The sequence below is a fragment of the Egretta garzetta genome, unplaced genomic scaffold (genome assembly GCF_000687185.1).
Source record: "Egretta garzetta isolate BGI_Z169 unplaced genomic scaffold, ASM68718v1 scaffold190, whole genome shotgun sequence".
Classification (NCBI taxonomy): domain Eukaryota; kingdom Metazoa; phylum Chordata; class Aves; order Pelecaniformes; family Ardeidae; genus Egretta; species Egretta garzetta.
In genome coordinates, this window is record NW_009258272.1 from 176,461 (window position 1) to 202,586 (window position 26,126).

Below are 26,126 nucleotides of genomic sequence, written 5' to 3' on the forward strand. Positions count from 1 at the left end.
TTTGTTTCTCTCCTTTTTGGGTTTCTGGTGTTTTTCATCTCCCAGCTAGACAGGATGAGCTCTAGAGAAACCTGTTCCTCCCTACCCCTTTTCTTCTTCACAAACAAACCTCTGCTGAACGTGCCTTATTTATATTCCAAAAATATACTTACCAACATCATACCCTTACATCCAAATTCAGACAAGGCTCAGGGCCAGCAGTGAGAAGGGTAGTTGGAATATGACTGCTCAATTGATCAACTGAGTCCCAGTCTAGTTCATGAACACAGATAGCACATCAGACACCCACCACTCAAGATTATAGCTGAAAACGTCTTTCTGCCACTTCACTGAAAACAATACATCTCCCGTTATATTGTGCCCTGGATTCTCCTCTACAGAGAAAATAGCGTATGCTAAGCTATGCAGTAGGTCCAGAGATCAGTTTCTCTGGTGCTACAGAGGTTTTTCCCCTTTCCAAATGAAAGGCTGACAAACAGACACTTTTTGTAGTCCCTACTAAGAAAACTGGTAGGAATGGGGAAGGATGACCCCTTTTTTGTGCTGCCAGCACCAACACATTTAGGTCTTGCTGGAGTAAGCGACGGGAGCTGCATGGCTGAGCTTGTGCCTGTCTTCTGTGGGGAGCACAGGCCTTCTCACTACTGTTTCTCTTCCCCTTCCTCCTTACCTTGCCGTGTCTCCAGTGAGACCCTCCCAGTGGAGTACATGGGTGGGAAGCCCCTCTGCATGAACCAGTACTACCAGATCCTCTCATCCTGCCGCATTCCTGGGCCCAAGCGGGACTCCATTGTCAACTATGCCAAAGGCAAAAAGCAGTCCAGACACATCACAGTGGTTCACAACTTCCAGGTATGGCAGCTCCTGAGGAGGTTTGTTTAGGTGCAGGTGTCCCTTTCAGCTAGCGTTAGTCCAGAGAAAAGAGAACAGTAGAAAGTCTGCCCACAAGGTTTGCCTCACCAGGGATTCGTTCCTGCTCCCTTTATCCCCTTTGGCCTTATCTGGCCAAGAGCTGGGATTGCCATGTGTGAGCAAGAGACTATAAGGCAGAAAAACACTCTTCCTTTGTTTCTTGTCCCTGAAATTCCTGTTTCTCAGAGCCAAGCAATTATATCTGGAATTGGAAATTCCAAGTAGAAACTGGATAACAAACCCTACCACCATGGATGAGCCTCAGAAGTAGGAATTCCTCATGTGTTTTGGCCCTCATTACCATGGTTTCTGAGCTTCTTAAAACTGTATATATGCCCTATGAGGGAAGTTGGGCTTGGGTCTCTCAATTCTGAGCATCCTTCAAAGGTCTGCTTACAAGCCGAGTTCTTAGGTCAGGTCTTACCTCCTCAAAGCGGCTGTTCCCTGTTTCTGGGGTTGGATAATAAATACCTTCTCTCATGTTCTGTCTCTGTCCTTATCCGCTCTTCTCACCTTCAGTTCTTTGAGCTGGATGTTTACAACAGTGATGGAAGTCCCCTTACCACTGACCAGCTCTTCATTCAGCTGGAGAAGATATGGAACACCTCCCTCCAAACAAACAAAGAACCTATTGGGATCCTCACCACCAACCACCGAAACAGCTGGGCAAAAGCCTACAACAACCTTCTGAAAGGTCTGTAGAGCCCCTAACGTAGAAGTGCTAACAAACATCATGAACGCTTGAACTACCAGCCTCACCGCTGTGCTCTGCTTGGTTCTTTCCTTTGGAAGCTTGTTCTGGACAGATAACAAGAGCTTTCCACCTCAAAGAAGCAATCTGATTTCATTGCAAAGTATTGTTATTTCTGTGTTGGAAGGTACACAGGTGAAGCCTGAAGCCTGGTTTGTTACACCTGAAATCCTAGAGTTGTTTGCCTTACAAATGGGTGGGATGTACAAAACATGAGAAAAGGAAGGTGAATGCAGCATGCTTGCATCTAACAACCCAGCTGGCTACAATCTTAATTACTGTATACACCCCTAAATGACTAATGTTGCATTGAAGTACAATGGGAATCCAACCACCCTGGGTCCTTCAAACCTGCCCTTTCAAATTTGAATCTCCCTCCAATTAAAATGCAAGTTTCAACTCCTGTTTCTTATTTGCTGTTCATTTCTCTCCCAGATAAGACCAACAAGGAATCTGTGCGTACCATTGAGAAGAGCATTTGTACTGTCTGCCTTGATGCACCTATGCCACGGGTGTCTGAGGACATCTACAAGAGCCGTGTGGCTGCACAGATGCTGCATGGCGGAGGCAGTCGCTGGAACAGTGGGAACCGATGGTTCGACAAAACCCTTCAAGTAAGCGCTGATGCTGTACAGATGCTGAAGACATGGGTCTGGATGAGATGCTTTTTCTTGAGACTGCAAACGTCCAAGAAATCCCAGAAACCTTTTGTAATATAGTTTTCCTTATATCAAGAAAGTGGAGACATAGGGGAGAGAGGTTGTGGTAGCTGACAGTATGAGATCCTATGGTTTCCCTTGTAGTCACTACAAGCACTCCTTCCTGCCTCAGGGACTTTTGTTTCTTTTACTGCCTCTGCCCATGCTTATTCAGTGTAGCAGTTCTTTCTGTTCCTTGTAAATCGATTTTCTGCCTGCGGTGAACAATGCCTCATCTGCTTGGAGGCAGCCCAAACGTAGGGAGGTCTGTTCCTTCTATCTCCTCTAGGCTTGTCATTTTTCCTGTTTCTGCCAGAAGCTGCCCAGTGGCTTTTTTGTTTTGTTTTTTCAAACATCAGCTGCCATCCCACGGCATCCCTCTGATCTCTTCTCCATTCAGTCCTGTCAAGACTCTTCAACAGCAGCTGCTGTTCAAGCTTCTCCTTCATTAGTTGGCATATCCTGGCTTGTGGATAGTAGTAATGGTGCTTTAAAAGATTGTGATCTGCTGAACTCTTCATAATATTTTCAGCTATTTTGTTCCTATTTGGAACTCTTCATTGATGAGATAAAGTTTAGATGTTCCAGCTAATTGAAAAGTGAGGGTATGCCAGCACATGGTGATATTATTCCTGTACTATGTGTGCATCTAAGTAAATCAAACCCATTGAATCACTCAGTATTCACAGAATCATGGAATGGCAGGGGTTGGAAGGGACCTCGGGAGATCATCTAGTCCAACCCTCTGTATTGCCAGGACACTCAGCACACCAATACATCTATCAGGCACACTCTTATCTGGTTAATTTTGCAAAACTGTAACAGCGCTATCACATCTCCTGCGCCTGCCTGAGAGGCTCCCATTGCTGTTCTGCTAAATGAGACCTGTGTGTTACCTTTCCTGCACACAAGGATAGGATCACTGTCCATTCTGATACGGAGCGGCAAGATACTAAGATCTCTCTGGATAGCTCCTGCCTCACACTCTGGATGCCTGTCTTCAACAGTGTCCTCTCATGCTTCTCTCATAGTTCATCATTGCTGAAGATGGCTCCTGTGGTCTTGTATATGAACATGCTCCCTCAGAAGGCCCACCCATTGTTGCTCTTCTGGATCACATAGTGGAATACACGTGAGTCCTGCCTCCTCTACTTTTCCTCAGCACTGGACGTAGGTTTTAAACCACTGGCTCCCCAAGAACATGCTTCTTCGCAGCTCACCTCCTAGGAATTTGTTCTGCAGAAAGGGTAGTGGTATGCTAATTAGGTATTGCAGTTCTTCCATTCATTAATTGAGTGGCCAAGCTACTCTGATAAGTTTTGCTACTGCTTCTGTTCTCAGGAAGTTACACTGTTCAGAATTAACAGAACTTTTGCCTGGGAGAGGTGTTTCTCTTGGGCAGAAGGCGCAGAAGACATTTCAGTCATAACCTTCAAAAAAACACTGTAATGGCACTGTGAAGAATTTTTCAGTCTGTGACTAGTGTCACAAGGTGTTAAGGAAGATCTCCTGTGCATTTCTACCCAAGCTCTGGTGTGCTTAGCTGAGCCTCATGTTAAAGGTCTGGTTAAACATAATCATTTCTCTACGCAGGAAGAAACCTGAGCTGGTAAGATCGCCCATGATTCCTTTGCCTATGCCCAAAAAGCTGCGGTTTAACATCACCCCAGAAATCAAGACTGACATAGAGAAGGCAAAGCAGAACCTCAACATGTAAGTATGAAGCAGTAGAGAGGTCTGGTGAGTGACTGAGTAATTCACGTCCCCCTTTGGAACGTGTCAGTGGTTTAAATGAGGCTTCCTTCACTGCAGCCAGGGAGTTTTCTCAGTGACTTCTTGGGTCAACAGCATTGAACATAGCTGAAAAGCACACTAAAGTCACCTGCCAGGAATCGAGTCAAAGGTGCTGGAAGGGGGTAATTGCTGATCCATCCCACTGGATCTAGCTAGGAATACTAGAGCATACACACACACACGCCCATCTAACCTAGTGAAGATTTTCAGTAGTGGCCAAAAAAATCTCTATAGTGCTGCCCAAACAAGTCTGTGTGTGACTGAGCGCTCTCTGTCCCTCCATAGACCAGATCCAAACTTCCTGTTCTCTCTGAGCCCTGTGAAAGCAAAGTCCATACCTTTATGTTACAAGAACAAGCAACAGGCAAAAGAATACTTCCTCTTTCTTTCCTCGCAGAATGGTCGAAGACCTGGATGTCAAAGTCATGGTCTTCCATCAATTTGGGAAAACACTTCCCAAGTCAGAGAAGATAAGTCCTGATGCTTTTATCCAGCTGGCTTTGCAGCTAGCGTATTACAGGTAAGAGCACCAATTAGTAGCTTCTCAACCTCTGCACCATCAGACTCAAATACGTGAGCTTGATAAACACGTCACAAACAAGTCTCTCACAGGCTGCTATGGCCTGCTTCTTAAGTGCCATGCTTTCCCCATGCGCCAGGGCTGAACAGCAAATTTCACTTGTGGCAGCTGCCAAGCAACAGGTGAGATTAACCCCTCTGTGTGTGTACAGTCGTAGTAAGGAAACATCAGAGATCGGCTGTCAATGGGACTCACTCACATAGTCTTCCCCTTCCCCCCAGTCCTTCTGCTTCACAAGAGGCCATTCCTCTCGGGACAAACTCGCTTCTGTGACTTTATTCATCTTACAGGATGTACGGCCACGCCTGTGCCACATATGAGAGTGCATCGCTAAGGATGTTCCGCCTGGGCCGCACAGACACCATCCGCTCCACTTCTGTAGACTCTCTAAAGTTTGTGCAATCCATGGACAGCCCTGACAAATCGGTGAGGATCTCAAAGTGGAGTAAGAGGGAAAAAAAGAGGAAAGCCGCTTATTTGGCTAACCATGTGTCAGCTGGTTTCAGCTAAGCCAAACTGCACCCAATAAGAAGCTGAACCAAAACATAGCTTGGAGTATATAGTTACACACCTTGGGTTTCATTTGGCTTTCCTTTTATGTGTATTGAAAGCCTGGGAAACGAAATGTGGACATTTCTAATCCCACCAGAAAGAAGTATATCCCTTCTAAAAGTCTGTTTAGCTACTCAAACTAAGTTCTGCTACTGATGGATGGAGAACTCCATTCAGAATGAAGTAATGGAGCCAAACAAAATTATTTAAAAATTAAATCTAGTAAATTTAAAAATTAGTCTAGTATAGACACACAAGGCAGAAATGCCCTCTATCCTGGAAGAAGAGCCAAAATTAGGTTTTCCATTCTGCAGAAAAACTTACAGACAGATCTGTGTGTTCTCAGGACCAGGAGAAAGCAGACTTGCTGAGGAGAGCTACCCAGGCCCACAGGGAATACACTGATATGGTGAGTGTCCTCTATGCTGACAGAATTGGAGTTTTACATAACAAATGAGGATTCTGGTGAAAGAAGAGACCTTAAGAGCTTTCTCTGCTGATGTAGCGATGTGGCCATTAGTGCTGTTGCATAGGTCTAACTCTGATCTGACAGTGCTTTAGGCCACGGGCTGAATGCTTTCTCTTTAGCTAGTGGTTGTAAGTGTCCCTTGTGACTGACCTTAAGGAGAGCATCGAATACAAAAACAGCTTCAGTTCTCACTGTTGCTGATAAATGCCAAAGTTGCATGCGGACCCCTTAAACCAGAGGGAGCCCATAGGCAGGAGCTGTAAGGTTGGTTCCACTGTGTGTTCAATTTCACAGTCCTTACCAACAAGACTGACTATTGGTCCTAAAGGCAAGATCTAGTTTCCTTCTAACTTGAAACATTTAGAGATTTTTTTAGAAGTGCTTTTTTTCTTTAACCCAAAGAAATTTTTTTAGTTTTGCTTGCTTGCTGGCTAGACAGGCTTTCATCTAGTCTTCCTTCCTTACAGGCAATAAGGGGCAATGCAATAGACCGCCACCTCTTAGGCTTGAAGCTTCAAGCTATTGAAGACCTAGTGAGCATGCCTGAACTGTTCATGGACACAGCATATGCTGTTGCAATGCACTTCAATCTCTCAACAAGCCAGGTAGGAGTCATCTGAGCAAAGATGGAAATGCTGTCTTTGTTTATTTTCATTGGCTTTCTTCTTCACATTTCTCCTTTGTTTCCTTCTGTTTAAAACTAATCTTCATTTGGGGACAGAAATTTTTAAGCCTGCTACTAATCCCATAAAGCTGCAGATCTGATCTTATAGCTGCCAGAGTCCCTCTCAACCCTGTAAAACATCAGCATAACCAAGGCCAAGATCTCCAGAAGTGTTTGGTGTCTACCTGCAAGCAATAGCAACTCAAGTTAGCTGCCAGAATAGCTTTACATTCATCTGCTGTGCTGTGATTCTTACTGATACAGTTCTGTCTGTGACTTACTACAAGTTTATCTTGGGGAGAAGTACTTTGCAAATGCATAGGGAAACAGCAGACTCCAGCATGTGTGCGGTGGTAGATGGGTCTGATCAAAAAGGCCCTCTTCTAGAGCATTTTCATGAGATGTCCGTTTCTTCTGCTGTTGACAGAGCTGTTAGCATTTGATGGCTACATTTCTCTCTGGCTGGTTAGAAGTTTTTAATCACATTGTCTCCACAGGTCCCAGCAAAGACAGACTGTGTGATGTGTTTTGGTCCCGTAGTTCCAGATGGCTATGGAATCTGTTACAACCCTATGGATGAACACATCAACTTTGCAATTTCAGCATTCAACAGCTGTGCTGAAACAAACGCAGCCCGCATGGCACATTATCTTGAAAAAGCACTGCTAGACATGAGGATCTTGCTCCAGTCCACTCCCAAATCCAAACTGTAAGAGGCAAACATGATGCAAAACCCCCAACTAAAGGGGTTATCCCTCATGCACTGAAGTTCCCAGTTCCTCAGAAGTGATTGAGGACACAGCTCACCCTGGAACCTAGAAGAGCATCTACCATTTACAGAATAGTCATCTGCCGCTATTAGTGGCAAGAGGAAACACTGTCTTAAACTGAAATAGAACTGACTGGTCTTCTCCCATCAATGTCCTCAAAGAGGACCGAAATACAATTTCTACGGAACTTACTGTAAAGGAATACAGAAAGCACAGTCCTTACCCAGTATCTAAATCCATTTGGCGAGGAAGGTATTCTCCAGGAAAAGCAGGGAATGTTTATTGTATGATGGAAGTATGGTAAGACCAAGTCTTTTTGCTGGTTTAGTCTTCTCAAGAGTGCAGCATCTTTCAAACTCGACTGAAGATTTTTCTGCTGCTCCAGCAAAACATCACCATTGAACTTTGGCAAGGGGAGAAATAAGTCCTTAAGTCAGAGCAGATCCAGTCTCATTAGAGTGCACTGCACTGCTTATCCCAGGCACTCTGACCATTACACACTTTGTAGACCTGGGAACGTTCCCTTCCCCTCGTTTTAGGATACTGGGATCTCCTTTCTGTTGCACTGACCCTATTAACAACAGAGGATAATTCGCTACAAACTAAGGTGGGTTTTTTTGTTGTTGTTGTTCTGGACTTTTTGTTAGGCTTGCTGTTGTAGTCCTAGCCATGGATCTTCAGGCTCAGCGTAAAGCTTTTTTCCCCCCACAAAGCTTCCACAAAACTTCTCTCACACAGGTTTTGCTAGCTTTGGCTTTACGTACCTTAACATTTGGAGAGATGAGAAGGGACTGCCTATGCATTTAGCAGGACACTTGCTTCATTGTACCTTTCTTTGGAGTTGAGGAAAAGAAACAGATGCTGACCTGTTTACTACCCGGAAGGCCACATGCCTAGTCTCCTTCAGGGCACACATGTTAACCCAATTTGGTTTTGTACCTTGCTTTCAGAAACAATGCATTTGTGCATAATGTGTTATGCCTAAGTTGTGGACAAATAAGAATGTGGGCCAGAAATGGAAGCGTGTTCTGGAGTTCCTGATCAGAAACAGAGTTCAAATCTGTTAGAGCCAAAAGCAAAACAGCTGCAGAATCCCACTTCTTTCACGTCACTCTGCTTTAAGGTAGAAAATCTTGGAAAAGCAGGAAGAAAGCTGGTAACATGTGGGCAATGTAGACATTTGTCCACTGTGGCAGCCATCATTCCTGCAGTAACAGTACTGCACCTTTTCTGCCGCTCTTGGAGGTTTTTCTTACTACAGTGTTACTCAGATTTGTGCCAGCTCTATTCTGTGAGAGTGCTCTTATGATAACGTTTTCAGGTTCAGTTGACAAACTTCAGACAGTAAAAGGTTACGTACATTTACATGCAATTTTAGCATAGGAATTTTTATAAGCCGTACTTCAAATAAATCTGCCAGAATCCAAGCTCTTTACTATCTATTTAGTCAGACCATATGGCAATGAAGAATTCTAGTGCTATTAGTGCAACAGGAATTTAATATTTAAATCGCACACCTTTCAAGATGTGGCTGCTGGGACATCACCATAAACAAGAAGCATTAGGAGTCTGATGGCCTGTTGTTACAGGGAAATATTTGATCATAATTGCTACTTTTCTGATCATAGAACAGCAAGGGACATGATCAAAGTGCCTTGGTGAACATATATGAAGAGATTTGCACTAAACCTGTTGAAAGTAGAAGAAAAAAAAAAATCATTCTAACTTGATTCTTCAAAGACACAAGCCAACACTACTGCATTTCTTCCTAAGAGGATGTTGTTTCAAAGCTTCTATCTTATACCTAAATAAACCTTAAGAAGGAAAATTTAACTTAAACTCACCTGCACAGCCAGTGATTGTATGAACTGCCACTTTCACATCATCTACATGGATTTAGTTGATCTTTTAGAAGAATCCTGAATGGAGTGAGGTAGTCTAAAAAAAACAGTAGGAGCACTACAAACCTGTGAGCACACATCTCTGCTCTGTCGACTCCTCTGTATGAATTAGACTGAAAACTGCAAGAGGATACTCAGTATTATCATGGCGTAAGTGATTGTGTAAATACTACATAAAAGACTGAACCTTGCTGGAATAACATCTGGGCTTATGGAGCCTTTTACATTGAAAAAAATACTCCTTTTGCCAGAGTAATCCTCCCCCCCTACTGAACCAACCTCTGTTGCTAGGGGATGAGGTTTTTTTTTCCCCCTGTCTGCAATGCCTTCAACCACTGATGCTACAGTATTGCCACTTAAGTATTTGAGACTGGCCCTTTTCTACTTCTGTCTCATCAAAGGGGCAGGCTCTCAAAGGAAAGTGCCTATTAAAGATTAAGCAGAAGTACACACTGCTGTGACTGTATCTCAGAAGATGGGATTGATCTATTCTGGATATCACACCAGCTTCAGCAGAGTACAGCTGCAAGAAGCAGACTATCACATTGAAAGAGATACAAGATTCATAAACCACTTAATGCATCCTTAATGATACACGGAGCTGAAACTCAGATGAATGAAGCTGATTTTTGAAGTGCTTGAAAGGACATTAAAATCATTACAAGGCTTTTCCTTTTAAAAAGGTCTTTTCTTATTGTACAAGTTCTAAAATGTGATGTCCTTCTGATTCATACTGTCTCGATTTTTTCAGGGTTAACTTACTGAATGCTCTTCTCCTCCCTGATCCTGATTGTCTGATTGTTTTATCAAGAGATGTCAGTTGTCTTAAAGGCACATTAAGTACAAGAAACTTAAGTTCCAGAAAAACTTAACAATTTGGAACAAATAATTTAAGAAATGCATAGACCGAAAATTTTCAGATAACTCTTGGGGTATGAGTGCAATTTATGACACAGCCTGGTAGTGTTGCATGCTTTGCTGGTTAGCTGTGTTAAATACTGTTTCAGCAGTGTAATCCATGTCATGCAAAGTTTTGAAATGTTCTTTGAGTAAAATGAAACACAATAAACAGATAAGTGCTACAAAAAGACTTAAATCTCCTTAGATACTGCAGAAGTTACGTAACTACCCTTATGGGAGGACGTTTGCGTGGGGACAGCAAGAACAGTGAACCACAGCATTCTGTCACCTTCCTTTTATTGTCTTAGTATCTCCATCCAGCCCCCTTGAGTACAGGGGAGGAATAGAAAGCATCTGCTTGCAAAGCCACATATTCCAAAGAAAATATTCCATTTCAGAAAACTAGTGGCAGGAGACTTCATACAAATGTAGGATAATAAGGCAGAGCTCAAATCTTTTTCCTGCACAGCACCATTTAGTTAAGAAAATCCATGGGATCACTAGGGAATTTCTACTATATCAAGTATTGCAAAGATTTCTGGAAAGGTACAGCAAAAGTAGGCAGAAGATGCAGATTACAAACAACTCACAGAGAACAGAGCAGAGTTTATTATAGTGTCTTACAAGAGCTCTTCTTCCTCTCCCTTACTCCTAAGAATTACTGTAGGAAGCTTGGGTTTGAAGGCAACATGAAGTGGAACAGCTTTTTACACTACACTGCTCTCCATGCAGAGATGAAACCTCTTCCCTGTGCTCTAGTTCTCAGTAGGTGCTTCAGACACATACAGTTTTTCCAACAGTCTGTCCTAACAGCTTAAGAGAGGCTAGGGAAGTGCTAGCCACTTTTGAAACAATCGACTCTTTCAGCCTTGTCTTCGGGGAAGAGAGTTGTGATCTCCCTTCTGGCTTTGTAAGTTAACTTACAAGAGATATAAAGAGAAAATAAATGGTTTTGCAAGACATAAGTGATTAGTACCAGCTTTCAAACTGAAACATACAGTACCACCATGTCATGTGGCCTATCTGATGTCCTGTCTCATTTTAACAGGGCTGTTCTAAGTCTGATCAAATGTCCTTGTGAAAGCTGCAAGATGCCTCTTTATTCTGATGCACCTTCAAAGCAGATCCAGTGCTCAGGTCCTTCAGATGTTAACAGGATTGCTTATGTTATGCAAATACTAAACAGGTCTTTTAAAAAAAATGTATTTGCTGTAACAACTGAAAACAGTTAGTTTACTACCCACAGCTACTTCAACACAGAAACTTAAACAGCCTTCCTTCCTGATCTCCTAGATCAGATCACTGCTTTCTACAGTTAACACTCTGGTTGTCCCAACACTTTCTACAGCAGTTCCCACTCCACATGAACACACAAACTCCTATGGCAACAGGCACAGATGAAAACTTAAAAAAAATAAAAATAATCAAGATGAACAGAAACACATCTCACTTCAAGCAGCTTTATAATGCAGGAGTCTGATTAAAGTGGAGATAGTAAAACAGGCAGCAAGACCGAGATGTGACAGTCATTTTACCTCTGCTCACATGACTGCATCGAAGGCACACCGATGACCTTTGAGCCAGTTCAGAAGCTGTCCTTTATCTGTGAAAGTTCAAGTCAATTGTGCTTTGAATAAATACCCCCCTGTATTATACACTTGAACTGCTGCATTATATACTAGAAATATAGAAAATTCCATGCACAGCCCTGAAGCACTTTGAGTATAGCCCTTGCCAGGTTAACTCATGGATCACAGAAGTTGTAGGCATCACCAGCACACACAGATGGCAGGCACACTCCCACAGAGACACAGCATCCAGAGAGCTGACTGGCCAAATGAAGAATCAGAATGGAAGAAGGATGGAAAGCAAAACTTGCCTGTAGGAGTTCGGCATTCAAGGTTACTACTGCAGAACCCCGACCAAGCCACTGTAGTAACTGGTAGGAGTCTCTGCTAGGATAAGCTCACTACTTGAGTTCACCGTTGGATCTAACAGGGCTCTTTGAGAAATAATGTAGACAGCAGCTGAGCTAGGTATTAGTCATTTGCCTTGTTATTAATTTATGGTTGTCACTTTGTTCATTCTTAAAAATCCCTCCCCTAAGCTTTAACAGGAAAAAAAAATAAAAATCCAGTGCTTAAGACAGAGACTAGCAACTGAATTTTGTAAGGCTTTGGGCTGACTCTTACTGGAGTGCAGCACTGCTTATAACCAACGGGCTTTCTAGTGCCATCGGTAGCACACTCAGTACAACAACAGAAGCTGTACAGATCACAGCAACCCTGAGGTAATAAAAGTATAAAGGAAGAGATGGAATAAACATGAGATATGTATGATAATCTTGACACCTAGAAGAGATTCTGAGAAAGACACTTTTGCTAATTACACAACAGGAGCAGCAGTGGAAAAAAAATAGTCAGTATATTTCAGTTTTTCCTTTGTTTTACACACACTCCCCTTAATGGCATCCGTGCAGGCTTCCCTGCAGAACCATCACTAGTGTTAAAAATCAGATCTTTATAGTCTTTCTTTCCATCTGTACAAAGTGCAGTTGGAATTGATTTTGATCTTCCAAAGCAGGTGCAGAAAGGAAAGGAAGCCTTCCTCTCTCTTCTGCCTAAGTCACCCCATCCTAGTTCCCCTCCCTCCTAAGAAGTTTTTAAAAATTAAAAGCCCTAATTAAGCATGATCAACGTGAGATTAGTTTTGTCATCTTCTTCCAAAAAGAAAAACCCTAACAAAAAACAAAAACAAAACACACAATCAACGCCTCACCCACCCCAAAAACAATAGTTCCATTTAAAAAAATAAATAAATAGTGTGTATATTTCATGCTGAAAAAAAAAAGTCACAGAAAGGATTCATTTTTGGGTTTCCCTCCCCCAAACATGACACCAGGCATTTTCTCCCCCCTCCCCTGACGTAGACATGATGGTACATTCCAACCGGCAATGTGCATCTGTGTTGAAAATGAGTTTCTACTCCTGCACGGTCCCACATGCATCAGGGAGCATCCAGCTAGCTGCTAAAGCAGAGCAAAGGCTTTCAGGTTTTGGGTATGGTCCCTGCCTGTTCCTTTGGTCCGTCTGTTAAAAGGCTCCTTGCTGCTCCCAGGTCTCTGCTCTTGTCTGTCTCCGTTAAAACGTGCACTCTGGTCCCCACACTTCCCGAGTCACTGGAGCTTAGTACCCAGCTTGCGCTGTCTGTTTCTGAAACGGTAACAAAGAGCAGGGTGAGAGAGGTGGCCCCAACCCTATCGCAGGGTATTGCAGCAAACCAGGGGGCAAAAGATAGGAGGATTAAAGTAAGGCTCTGCTTAGCTCCAGACAAAAATAAAGCTGCCCGCACCATACTTGAAGAGGAGATCAGTCCTTCCTACTATTTACAGTCCTAGAACATCCACCATGTCTTAAGTGTGCACAAGCTCACATGTGGATGCAAGATTATATGCAATTGCTTGCAAAGAACATGGGCTAGGGAGCTAAGTACTGATTATTTAAATGAAACATTCTTTAATCCCAGACACTCAGCTTGCAGATGCAGTAGTTGACCCACAACTTGGTATTTCTTTACTCTGCGCTATTCTACCCACAGCAGCTATCTACACATTAGAAAATAAAGTAGTAAGTACATCTGACAAGTCAAACCAGCTACAGCTCCTCCACCCCCCAAGATCACTTACCTTGCCTCTGCTCTGGTGACTGTGTATTCAAACCACAGGATGTTAGGAATGAGGCTGGTATCTCGGATTAAAAAGAACTCTGAAATTGGCCTGGAAATGGACAAGGTGGTGGAAAAGGGGAAATAATTAGACTTTCTCCACCACAATTTTGATCAAAATAAAAAAAAAATTTAAGAAAGCACACTAACTGCTCCAGACTTAACATTACTATTTTATTACCTTTCATTCTGGGAAAAGAGCTCCTTGTTAAACTTAATTAAAAAAACCCACTCTGTTTTTTTCTTTCCTTATGCAATGTTTCCAGACTATAGTACATTTAAATGGCTCTGCAATTCACCAAGTCATCAGCCATTCATTAAGAAAGGTCTGTTCTGCTGGAAAAGCTTCACCAGCACTCTGCCACACCTCACAACTTTAGTAGGGCTTGACCAAAGTAATAGTTGCTTAAACTTCCTCCCTCCCCCACCTCTATCAGGCAAAGATGTATGATCCTTTGTATATGCATGCACAAGAAAACACGGAGGAACAAGTAGGTTACACAACAGTCAGTATGCAAAACTGGAACAGAACCCAGGAATTCTCATGTCTAACATCTAGGCGGTTTTTAGAAGTTTGAGCAGCCCATTTACAGTCAGGTACAACTAAAATTTTAGACTTTAAGTTTGTTTTGCTTCAGATGCAAGGTACAATTTTTTACACCAATTGATTAGGAAAATTTTCTTTTGCCAGGTGATTCAGCTACACCTGTGTTACCAGCTCATTGCAAGGGATTCATTTAATGATCAAAACAGCAATCCACAACATGCAAACTTGCAGGAATAAAGCCTCGACAGAATAAAGAGACTTACCATGCAGCTATCCTTGGGAAGAGAGGAGTTAATATCTCTTGTGTGAAGGCAAACCAGGCTATGGCCATAACGCTTCCTGCCACACCTCCATATAAGACTTGGCTCCAGGTGTGGTAAAGCAAATAAACCCTGCAGTGGAAGAGAAGAGTCACCAGGCAGGCTTTGAAACAAAAGGAGGCATGACACAAGGGCTGATGTTTAACTTGCTCAGAATGTCTGAGGGTCCAGTGATTCTACAGATGTTACAAGTGGATATCTTTTTTCATTAAAAAGCTGGCAAAAAGTGGGGAAAAAATTGGGGAAAACTGTGTTCCCTGCTACAGCAGTTTCAGCTGAGAGTGCTTCTAGTCTGACCTTAACTCAATAAGCCTCTGCATTCTTCTTCATGTATCTTTGGATTAGCTGAGGAACTATAACAGTTAGTTCCCATGAGAGACATTTCCAAAGCTATTAACAGGACAAGTCCCCTCCAAGCGACCAAAACTGGGGCTTAAAGACTTTTAAGAACACAGACAGCATTTTTGTTATGATTTTGGTGCTCTCAAATGTGACAACACAAAGGCTGCACTACCCCAGCATGCTTACTGTGATTGCAGCCATTTAGAAAGCTGTATTAATGGTCTGTTCAGTTATCCCTGCACACGAGCTACAGGAGTCACGTTCAAAATTCTTTTTACCCATATATCATAAAGCCATTAAAATCATCTTATCTGACCCTCTGCCTAGCACAGGCCACTGTATTTCCTCAAATTAATTTTTATTTTAATTAGACCATATCTCTCTTATGAAATTGTCCTGTCAGAATTTTAAAAATAACCAGTAATAAGGAATCAGCTCTAGTGTACAGTGAACTGTGCCAACAGGTAATTACTTTCCTGTGGAAAACATGGCCTTATTTCTAGCCTGAATTTGTCTGGTTTCCAGTCATTAAAGCTGACTTTATGTGTGTGTGTATGTAATTTTTTTTTTTAAATCTACTTTTAAATCTAAAGCAAAAAAAAAGTCGTCTGTTTCATTTTCTTTATTCATCTTAATACAACTAAATCTTGCAAGTCAAACAGCTATAAATGTTTTTATTAACTAATGCTCAAGCAAAACAATCAGATCGATCAACTGTAGCAATCCACATGCTGCAGATGCTGGTGTGCCAAGGCATGGTGTAATGCTTTCATGATTAGTGCTGGAAAGAGGGCGAGGCAGTGATGCTAGAGCATGGCAATGGAGCCGATGGGGAATTGGTACAAGCTCAGCTGATCTGGGTTTTATAAATGCTTCTGTGAAGCACCACACATGTAGCACCTTTGTTTGCTTATTTGAAGGGTCTCATGGCAACACAGCAGCTTCCACAAAGCTCTGACTTGTACAATGCAGTCATCAAGAATAGATCAGAAATGCAGGATAAGGAATGACAGGTCTGCTGGCTGTTAAAGGCCACCGGACTGTATGAGAGCATAAGACAAACAATTGCTCCATACCTACTATATGAGACTAGCAAAGCCACTGTGACGAGGCAGATGGACAGCACATGTCGCCATAGTAAATCCAGAAACCTCGCATTGTTTGTTTGGTGCATTCTGAAAGAGATGGAGAGCCATTAGCACAGTGGCAGGGAGCTGAGCAGTCCTTCTCTCTGTTCTCACTATCTCTGAAATCCTAGGAAAGCTGTACTCCAGTGGGGTCATGGGCAGCTCGATATCCCAGCAGCAATCTGTCCCACTGGCAGCAGTGAAAGAGAAGCCAGAAAGCCATACTTCTCTCTCTCCAGCTGTTAACAGGGATTGCTGTGATGGAAGGCAGAATGCTCACAATTACTGCAACTGATGTGAAAGGCACATGCTGAGCATATGCAACAGAGAGCCAAGACGTCAGAGTCCCTCCATCGTCCACAAAGTTAGGAGGAACTATGAGTTTTGTCTTCCTCCACACGTGGAGCCACAAGACAGAGCCATGCCCCAGCGAGAACTTCAGAAAAGCACAGCACAGCATGTAAAACCAGTACTTGGTAAGGGAGATGAACTAAAAGGTCATGCAAGTGGGCAACAGGTATTACCTAAAGGATTGCAGACAACCCCACTGACAAAACTGAGTAGACACATGAGAAAGCAGCAATTCTTTCCTCCTCCCTACTCCCCCCCCTCTTCCCTCACACTGGTGGATTGTAATGGCTTAGAAAAAGCAAATCAGGAGACCTGTACCCAGATAGGCATAGGAGGCCCACCCGTACCCTTCAGTTTTCAGCAAGGGCAACTACAATCATACATTCAGATTGAGATAAACATGCTTCATCCACCCTAGCCACAGAAAATTGTGCAGTTCCTCAGATTTAATTCAATTATGCCACTTAAGTGGCATACAGTAAGGGAGCCATCTATTTGAGGTGTTTCAACATATTAACAGCCAAAACCTGACATTGAATTTTTACCTTAAATAAAGGAACAGAAAGGAATAGACAGAGAAAAACCACATGAATTGGGAGTGGCTGGACGGCATCCCATATTTTGTGGTCACTGTTGAATGGGCTTCTGGGAAGAGAAGAAGAAAGAGTATGGTCAAGGTCTACTCTGTACATAGCAGCTACAATGCTCCAGATGTGAAGCCAGACCACTCTGCTGGAGTATGTGCACATGGGTTCACAGGACACGTCTCTGCTCAGATGGCTCTGCCAGCCTTCATACACCCAAACATCCAAAGCCAACATGAGGCAGAGGGGAAAATACCCTCTAGCCCCCCCACAGTTAGCATTCTACTCAAAACTCAGCTGACACCATGACACCAATGGGCTATACCATACCTTCGCAGGGCCGAGGCTCCCGGATTACATTTTTTATTAACCAGTTCACTCCCTCGTTGAATGCCAGCCCTCCCAAGAAAGAGATCTGTGAAGGCAAGACAACCATGTCATCCTATCTAAAAGATCCATCTACTTACCAGGCTCTCTCTGTTGAGAAAACCCCAAACGATATGTTTCTAATTTTTTTGACTACTAGAGTTAAAACAAATGGCTTCAAAATTCTCTGAGGAAGAAAAGCATTTCTTTTTCAGCCCACTTTGTGTATTTAGCAACATACTGTACATATGCAGCTTTTCAGCAGACTATACACAGAAAGAGACAAAAATGACACTGTACAGGAATTCTGTTAGCACACTTCCACCAGCAAGTGCAGGAAGTGACACTTTTTAATGGGGCAGGTTTTAAGGGATTATCTTTCCCCAACGACCAACAGGGGGAGTGCACACACTGTTATTTGGGTAAATAGCTTAAAAAGGTGACTTTTTAGGCCTTCTGGCTTTTCCCTCTGTGAATATTTTCATCTTGAAGTTGCTGTCTTCAGTCTAAAACGAAGCCACATTCTGAACTGAGCCAGACTGGTACCATTTACTTTTACTCTTTTAATTCCATAGGCCATACACCCGCCCTAAATTAGTCCTGCTGCTGTGATCAAATTCCCAGCTGGTGATGATACTCTGCCTCCTTAACACTCAGTTCCATTCCAGATGAAGAAGCAATTTTCCCCTCTATGTCCTGAGCTACGGGTCAGGCTGCTGCAAGTCAGCTAGTGTCTTTCTCCAGCTCAATGGTGATTTCCTACATAAGGAACTGGGAATCAACCTCAACCCTTGTCTCATTATCAACACCTAACAAGCCCCTGTATTCAAAAACCTATGAATTTGTGCAATAGTTACTCTTACTTATTCTCTCTTTTGGGTTGCCAAAATATAACAGTTGCTCCTCCTAGCTAGCATTGGCTTAATAACCTAGAAGTCCCATTCCCAGGTCCCTTGAGCCACTGGTTCCCATGACACCATGGCCCTATATTAGAAATCTGCTGCCAAAATCCTTTCACTGGCCCTGTTTACCAAAGGCAAATGTTACAAGAGGTTTATACCTCCTAAAAGGAATTTATCCATGACACTGATTCCCAACTACCTGTCAGAGCAGACAGAAAGCATTATGTATTACAGAAAAGTCCCTTGTTGGTCATTTGGACAGAAGCAAATCTCTTCTGTCCCTGGTATTCCATTCACAGGTGGGAAGCAGCCTTTATAGACAGATCCACTCCCTTGGGAATCTGTAGGTTTTATTTTGTATCCCCCTTTCTGTTTCAGCAGTTCAGAGAAAGCACATCCTACTGAGTTACAGACAATCTCCTGCACCTGACGCCCATCTTGCAGGAACCTACTAGTGCCATGGATCCTACTGGATCTTGGGAGTGGTTCCCGCTCTGCAACAGCATTCTTCAGTTCCTCAGACATCTCCCTCAATGTTTTTGGACAGCTAATGCCCAAAACATACCATAAAGTAACAGAAAAGTCAGCAAAGGCTAAGCAGTCTTTTAACCTGGTACAGGCAGTAAGTGTCTCCTGCTGTTCTTTGACAGGAAGATCACCTTACCTAAGCTTGCTCTTTAAAGAGAGAAAAAGAAGTGTGAATACAGGAACACCAGGTGACAAAGGGAAAGACTTCTGTCATAAGGAGAAGCTGGGAAAGGAGAGGACTCACCGTGTGAAGCTCTCTCTTGAATATGATGAGTGTTACAAAGCCAACAATAATGAATATTGGACCAAGACTCAAATAAGCTAAAAGCTGACCAGAGAAATCACCTAGGGAAACAAACAAGAGAAACAAGTCAGTTTGAACTTCACAGGTACTTGCCTGCCACCAGAGTGTGGGTCAGTTGGTGCCCTGAATCACTGAGAGCTGAGGGGCAAACTCAGCGCTGCAGCAAGTCTCCATTTTGCAGACTGACTACTGCTGCTCCAGCCCGAGAGGAGCCAAGGCAAGGAAGGCAGCAGTGCTTACACACAGGTTCAAAAGCAGGGATGAGAGGAGCTTGGCATCATTCAGCAGAGATTACTGCCAGCCAATTTACAACAATGACCATGGGTGTGGGCCCAAAGTCACTTTAATCCAACATAAGCACAGGCTGCTGCAAAAGAGGCAGCGTCTTTCCCTCCCCCTCATTCATATTGCCTCCCTGTGCCAGCAATTACCAGCAAACACTCCCCAAACAAATCCTTTCCCACTCCCTTACTAAAATGGGTTAGTTTTCAGCTGGATCAGCTCCCTAATCTGTCTCACCATGTGTCTGCATGAACACTAGCATTAGCAAAATGGGGAGGAAATAAATAGCTACACATAGCAGGAGATAGACGGGGGGCAAAAGGAGACTGCTTTTTAACCAGCAGCCCGCTTGTATCACACAGAAGTGACTTTTCTGAGTCTCCACCCCAAACAGCTAACAGTCTAGTTATCCCCCAGGGAGAATCATGGAGCAGCAATGGGACCTCACAAGACGTGATAAGGTACCTCAAAACCTTTATCCTAAACTATCAGACACAGAAGTAGGCAAACAACAGTAACGAGCAGCTATATATTTTGATCTAAGTTTCTCTTGCCTCTGTTCCCTGAAAAAGGACACCTTTGGAGAGAAGACATCAGCATAAATTCAAAGGAAACAAAAAATTATCAGAGCCCTTTTGCTCCAAGATCAGCAATTCAGCTATCTACCAGAGAAATTTTTTGACAGTAGTCACTACAAAAACATGGTATGAACCCAGTGAGCAACTTAAGAGACAGGGTACTTTCTGTATCGGTTCTCAGAGACTAGATCTTCTCCATCCCATCACTGAACACAAAAGGATCAGACCCCACATGAATTTATCCTTCCTCCCTCCTCTCAGAAGGAAACAGGATGCCTCTGCAAGGCTGAGCATTGGACTCATTCCTAGATCAATTCCACTGGAAGATACTGAGTCTCCCCAGCCCACGCAACCACATTTTAAAACAGCACTTGGCAAAATGGACTTGAACCTCAGCCTCCAAATACTGGAATTGATGGGAAAAAAAAAAAAGTTATTGCACTGCTACAAAGTTCAGGCTGCTGATGCTATCGTCACACAGTTGTGGTCACATCAGGTACAGTGCACAGATCCCTTTTGAATTCCAGACTCTGGGTTAGATTTAGGAACCAGCAATATATTATCAGGGTTACTTGCAGGAGTTTTAGTTTGCAACACCAGTGAAATTAGGAAGAGGTGGAAGACAAAACCCCCAAGAATACTGGGTTTTCACTGAAGTGAGGTTCTGTTTTGTTTTTAACCTGAAAAAGCATTAGAAGACACTGAATTTGAAACTTTTCTCGCACCATATGGCAGGTTAGCCTTGCATCAGGTGGGTTCCAAATGCTCCCAAAACAGAACAGTAATATAATATGGTAATGCAAAGTGGATGTAAGTGACAGTATCAGTTACTTGGCAATGGCGAATCAAACCCCTTATGGTTTTACATAAATCACAAACTCTCTACAAAATTAATGCTGTCTTAAATGACGAGGGAATTCATGAGACAAGCCACCAGACAATCAAAACTACCCTGAAAGCCTTAGGAATACTTTCCAATAGTCTCAATTCCAGTGTTGCCAAATAAAGACAGCTCCTCAGCAAGGAATCACCATGTTTCAGGTCATTCACTTTGTTAATCCACAGTACATAAAGGCTTAGCACTTCAAGACTAAAAGCTGTAATTTTGTCAAGTAGAAACCAAACCAGATTATTTCTCTTCTGGGGCGGGGGGGCTATTTCTTGCACAGATGGTGGAAGAATAGTTAAGGAAGTAGTCTTCTAGTTTAAATAGAATCAGCAGTACCAAACTCAAGATCCTCCATTATGTTATATGATAACATACCCAATAAATCAAGCCACCCAGACTTCACCAGCACACAACCCACACTTGAACCTCAGGCAGAGAACCAGAAACTATCGCTCCCAGATGCTACCTGCAGGCAGGGTACCAAGTCCTTTACTATCTTAACACAATAGCTCCCCAAACATTTCAACTGTCCATTTAAAATAGAACAGAGACAGCATTAATGATATTTCATATTACCATGGTTAACAGCAATCAAACAGAATCACATTCTGAAGCCACTTTTTCTAGGGGAGGAGGCAAGTAAATAGCTGCGCACAAACTGAAGGCAGCACTTTTGGCTATGCCCTGGGAGCTACACCAGGAACTCACTAATACCATCATAAATGTACTCGCTAGATTAGCGGCTTAAGGCAGAGCTGCACTAACTAAACCAGCTCCAAAATGACTGGAAATCCCCAGTGAAGGAGGCAATGTGAGCTCCGAGAGAAAGGCCAGCGCTGATCAGCACACAGTGCTCCTGGGCCTCAGAATGTGATGACTTGTGTCACTCCTATCTACTCTCCTCCTCCGCCGTGCTCAGAGTTTTATTCCCATGAAAATAGACTTGCAGGAAAGCTGACAGTTTGAAGTCCAGTCAGATCGAGCAAGCAGGTCCCCCTCCTATCATTTTAGAAAAATTTGATTTTTCTTCATTTTACTAAACTTGGGAATTTTAAAGCAATTCCTCCAACCAGTAAGAACAGAGACAAAACCTCTGAAAAAATGCAAAAGGAAAATGTATTTAATATACTGTTTGGGTTTGGCTTTGGTTTAAATTCTGCTTTTTTAAAGTCCAGCCTTTCCTGGACATCATTCAGGGCTCAAGATGCAAAAATGAAAAACCTCATTTTTAGGCACACAAGAGATAAATAGGTGAAACGCTAGGCATAGCTCAGAAGCACGCTATTTTTTTTAAGCCTTCATTCAGCATCTACTTCTGCTCCAATTCAACATTTTACCCAGCATTCTTTCAGTGGAACTATCCAAGCTTTACCACATTAGCTTAACCTATATATAATGTAAAAATGTGAATCAACAGCACTCTAACCACATCCTACCGCAAGATCTAGCTTTACCACTGCCACCGCTGCTTCCTATTGAAGCATCTATTTGTGGCACTGCTGCCGGTCGTATGTTCTTGGCAAAACACATGTGTGCAAGTTGCACAGACAGCATGCAGTATGTCATACGCATTTACACCAGTAAATATTCATGATGGATCGTCATTTCCTCTACTTGCGCATATCCTGATATCACAAGCTGTGGGACAGTAAAAATATCTTCAGGAGGCTTTAAATTACGGCATAGAAGGCACGCATCAGACATTAAACTTCTGCAGGAAGATTAAACATAAAACCCTGCATTGAAGAGGCCAAACAACTGAGTGGTATCTGCTTCTTTCAACAGATATTATTTAGCTACGAAATGAGCCCTGACTGGCGAGCTACCACCCTAAACAGAAATCACAGCGAGGGTTATCAGAACAAATGTTCCTTGTTATAGGAGCAACATGTGCTGATACCAAATAGCAATGAGAACTGCTGAGCCAAAACACATACACAGCATGAGCACCTTTGCTCCGATGCACCTTTTCACCAATGGGTTGATTCTGCACGCTTGCCTCTCCAACTCTGCCTGACACCCTTCACAACTGAGAAAACAGGAAGATTCTCTGACATTCTGCAGAGGAACGGTTTGGCACACCAAGTTTCTCTCCTTAAAGAATTCGTCCAATGTGAGAAGAGGAGATCCAGAAAGTCCCAGAGCTTTAAGAATCCCAGCTGCACTGGAGAGAGGAAGTTTTTTTCTTTTCTCCAAATAATAATAAAAAACCCAAACAAACCAGGAACTCAGTGTTTCTCCAGTGAAACTCACCCTACAGACAGGAAGTTCCTGAAGATGAGTTTTAAGTCTGCAACAAAGTCATCCCATGCAAAGCAATGCACACGGGAAAAAACAACCCTAATTATACACAAAACATGACAGGATTTAGTTTAGTCGTTATCAAACAAGAAATCCTCAGGCTTAGCGTGAGCCAATACCTTCAGAGTAGCACCCAATGCTCTGCAGCAAAAAAGGCAAGCAAAAAGGCAAGAACAACATTTTAAAGAGCAAAACAAGTTAGTTACAGCACTACAAAATCTATTATGCAATTCTGGTGTCACCATCTAAAAAGGGACAGTAAACACAGAAAAGACAAATAGAAGGGGGACAAAGATAACAAGAATCAAACAGTAGCCACTCAGAAAATACCGAATAACTCAGTTTTTCAGCTGAAAAAGGAAAACAGGATACAACAGTTCTATAAAGTCATGAATAATATGGAGAAATGGACAGCAAGCATTTGTTACCTCTCGCTGCACGCGAGATAGGAGTGCTTGATAAAGTTACTGAGCAGTGGACTTAAAAGCAGAAAAGAAACAACCACCACGTTAAGTTACAAAGCTCAGTGCCAAAGATACTGTGAGATCCAAAGCGGAAATGGTTTCACAGAGCAATTAGACATATTCCGAGTACAGCTTTTATATATCCATCAAAGGACTTAACAATCACCAGCTGATTACTGGCCAGACATACAGAAGAAGGATGATTCCTGCCTACCTGCCAGCAACTCGACACTATGCCAGATCATTCCTTGGTCTCACCAAAGCACAGTTGCCGATATGAAAAGCTCCAGGACCAAACATTTCTGAAAATGATATCAGGACAGTATTTTTAAAGACTGTCCTCTTCAGCAGCATGCTTTAACACACTGTCAAGTAAGACGGCCATTGTTGGCTTCTTCTCCCTGTTTTTGATCTTCACGTTTACTATGGGTAATATTTCAGTTAGGTCTCCAAGAATGCATTACTCAGACCAGCTTGCAGTTGACTACCATGGTGTTCATCTACTGTTTCTCATTTTATCTTGCTCAAAGTTGACACCACAGAAAGCCCTGGAGAACTGAGCAGCCACATAAGCAGTAAGGATGGGTGTTTGGTGTTTTGCGCTATAATGCTGTTGATAAGGAAGCATTAGATAAAGACAGGGAGGACAAGCACCCTTCTGGAGACACCTCTCCCCTTCACAATTACAAGCAGCAGCCCAATAATGGGCTCCACCTGCCAGACAGAACTTTTCACCTGGTCACAGGAAGACAGACCATCACTCTTGGCGGATGAAAGCTGGGAAGACATCAGTTCTGCATTGGAAGTCTTTAAAGACATGAGATTTTAAGAGCCAGTTGCCACAGTGGCTCAGCACACTGCACTCCAGACCAGCAGCTTCTGGGATCAGCCAAGAGCAAAAGATGTTTTGCCACACAAGAAGGTGTGACATGGCAAGACAGCTTAATAATTTATGTTGGTAAAAGCAGCATCTATTTCTCATTTTGACCCCTCTCTATCAGCACAAGGCTACATTAACTCCACTGTGCTGAGCACACTGCCAACATTGCTATTTTGTAAATATACATTATCTAGCAGCTTTATGGATCTGGACTTAAGCTGTACACAGACAGAACATAAACAGCTTTCTAAATAAAGTTAGAGCACTTTTCCCAAATCCAGGTAAAAGTATCAGATCTACCATCCTACTACAACTCATTTTTCTAGACCAAAATAAATTAAGAAACTTCTGTACCTCCAGCTGTTTTAACGTTTTAGTCCTTTGTCTCCACTTTACAGGCTTCCATGTTTTATCCAAGACAAACACAGTGTTCATCCCCTCAATACATAACCCCAGTCTCAGTGGTGATTTACCCCTTCCACACAATCATCTTCTCCATTTGCCTGTATAAAAGCACTCAATGCAGAGAGAAAATAATCACATTATGTCACATTGTTTAAGATCTGACAGATAACTCTTGTGCAGCAATTTCAACCACCTTCATTTCCCAAATGAATCCAGCAAGTAGTGCACAGGACACTCTGTGTATATTGCTAGGGTCAGATAAGGAGATAAGATACAAAGATGGATATAGCAGTACTACTGAAAAGATTATTGTCCCGACTCCCCCAAAATGTCAACGTTAATATATTTGAGAAGGAGGATGGCAGAATAATGCACAGGGTGAAGGACAATACATGACAGAAAATGAAATACCAATCTTTCACATGAAGTATCACAGAAAACCACAAAACAGTCATACTGGGGGTGGGGTGGGGTGTGAGGTGCAAGAAGTAATGTATTTCCAGCACCAGATCTTTTCAGTATTGTCACATTTCAAGTCTTCTAGCTAAATGGGTACTTTCAACCCAGAGGATCCCTAAGCACTTTAGAAGCTTTAGGCATTGCACTACTGAAGAGGAGCTTTCATCAGGAACTAAAATCCAGCTATCAAAACAGGGCATACAGCAACACTTTACGGCAAGTTAGGGACTTGCTAGGAGAACTAGCAATATTGAAAACAGCGTTAACGCCATTTTGGATTTTTGACCAGATTGTCTATACTAACACTCTTAACACTTCACACCCTGCTTTTTCCATTATCTTTGATTACAACAAGCAGCTGAAAAAAAAAAAAAAAATAGTTTTTCTGTCTCACCCAAAACCAGCACAGTGCAAAGCACCTAAAGAGGAGCACCAAAAGGCCGCAGTTACTAATGAGACACTGCTTAGACAGCTGCTATCTGAATACAGACCCATTTGCTCTTACACACTGATAGATCAGGGATTCATCCTGCCACACCATGGGCCAGGTTGCTGGCACGAAGTGCCAGAGGGACACGGCACAGGACCGTTGCAGATCATAGCACTGCCCCAGCTGGAACAGCCCACGCTGCACGCAGGCACCCGGCACTTTTCACCACCGACTGTACCCAAACCCACCTTGCCAAGAGCTGACCTACAGGAAGCTCCATGCCTGTCAGCCTCCAGGCGCTCCCCACAGCACCGCCTGATCAAAGGGCGACACCGGGGCCCGCTCCCAGTACA

The 26,126-nt window shown here is 42.9% G+C and overlaps 2 protein-coding genes across 3 annotated transcripts in view; one reads left to right on the forward strand and one right to left on the reverse strand.

The window, feature by feature from the left end:
• CRAT (carnitine O-acetyltransferase) overlaps positions 1–11,646 on the forward strand; it is a 17,141-nt gene extending 5,495 nt beyond the window's left edge. Inside the window, exons 5-15 of one of the 2 annotated variants that reach the window (XR_004841370.1) lie at positions 687–852; positions 1,432–1,606; positions 2,099–2,277; positions 3,393–3,493; positions 3,955–4,074; positions 4,553–4,675; positions 5,026–5,161; positions 5,634–5,696; positions 6,224–6,361; positions 6,918–7,797; positions 8,819–11,646. Coding sequence is in view for 1 of the 2 variants with exons in the window: in XM_009634582.2 (XP_009632877.1) it covers positions 687–852; positions 1,432–1,606; positions 2,099–2,277; positions 3,393–3,493; positions 3,955–4,074; positions 4,553–4,675; positions 5,026–5,161; positions 5,634–5,696; positions 6,224–6,361; positions 6,918–7,133 (1,417 nt within the window). In the remaining variant the exon portion in view is untranslated. Of the gene's footprint in view, positions 1–686; positions 853–1,431; positions 1,607–2,098; positions 2,278–3,392; positions 3,494–3,954; positions 4,075–4,552; positions 4,676–5,025; positions 5,162–5,633; positions 5,697–6,223; positions 6,362–6,917 lie in introns of both variants that reach the window. The other variant, XM_009634582.2, reaches the window with a different exon arrangement.
• The window catches only part of DOLPP1 (dolichyldiphosphatase 1), a 17,555-nt gene continuing 820 nt past the window's right edge, over positions 9,392–26,126 (reverse strand). The window contains exons 2-8 of the mRNA XM_035890343.1: positions 19,026–19,126; positions 17,316–17,400; positions 16,947–17,046; positions 16,000–16,098; positions 14,525–14,653; positions 13,677–13,766; positions 9,392–13,203 (exon numbers count right to left, since the gene is read on the reverse strand). Coding sequence (XP_035746236.1) covers positions 13,167–13,203; positions 13,677–13,766; positions 14,525–14,653; positions 16,000–16,098; positions 16,947–17,046; positions 17,316–17,400; positions 19,026–19,126 — 641 coding nt within the window. The 3' untranslated portion in view covers positions 9,392–13,166. The remainder of the gene's footprint in view (positions 13,204–13,676; positions 13,767–14,524; positions 14,654–15,999; positions 16,099–16,946; positions 17,047–17,315; positions 17,401–19,025; positions 19,127–26,126) is intronic.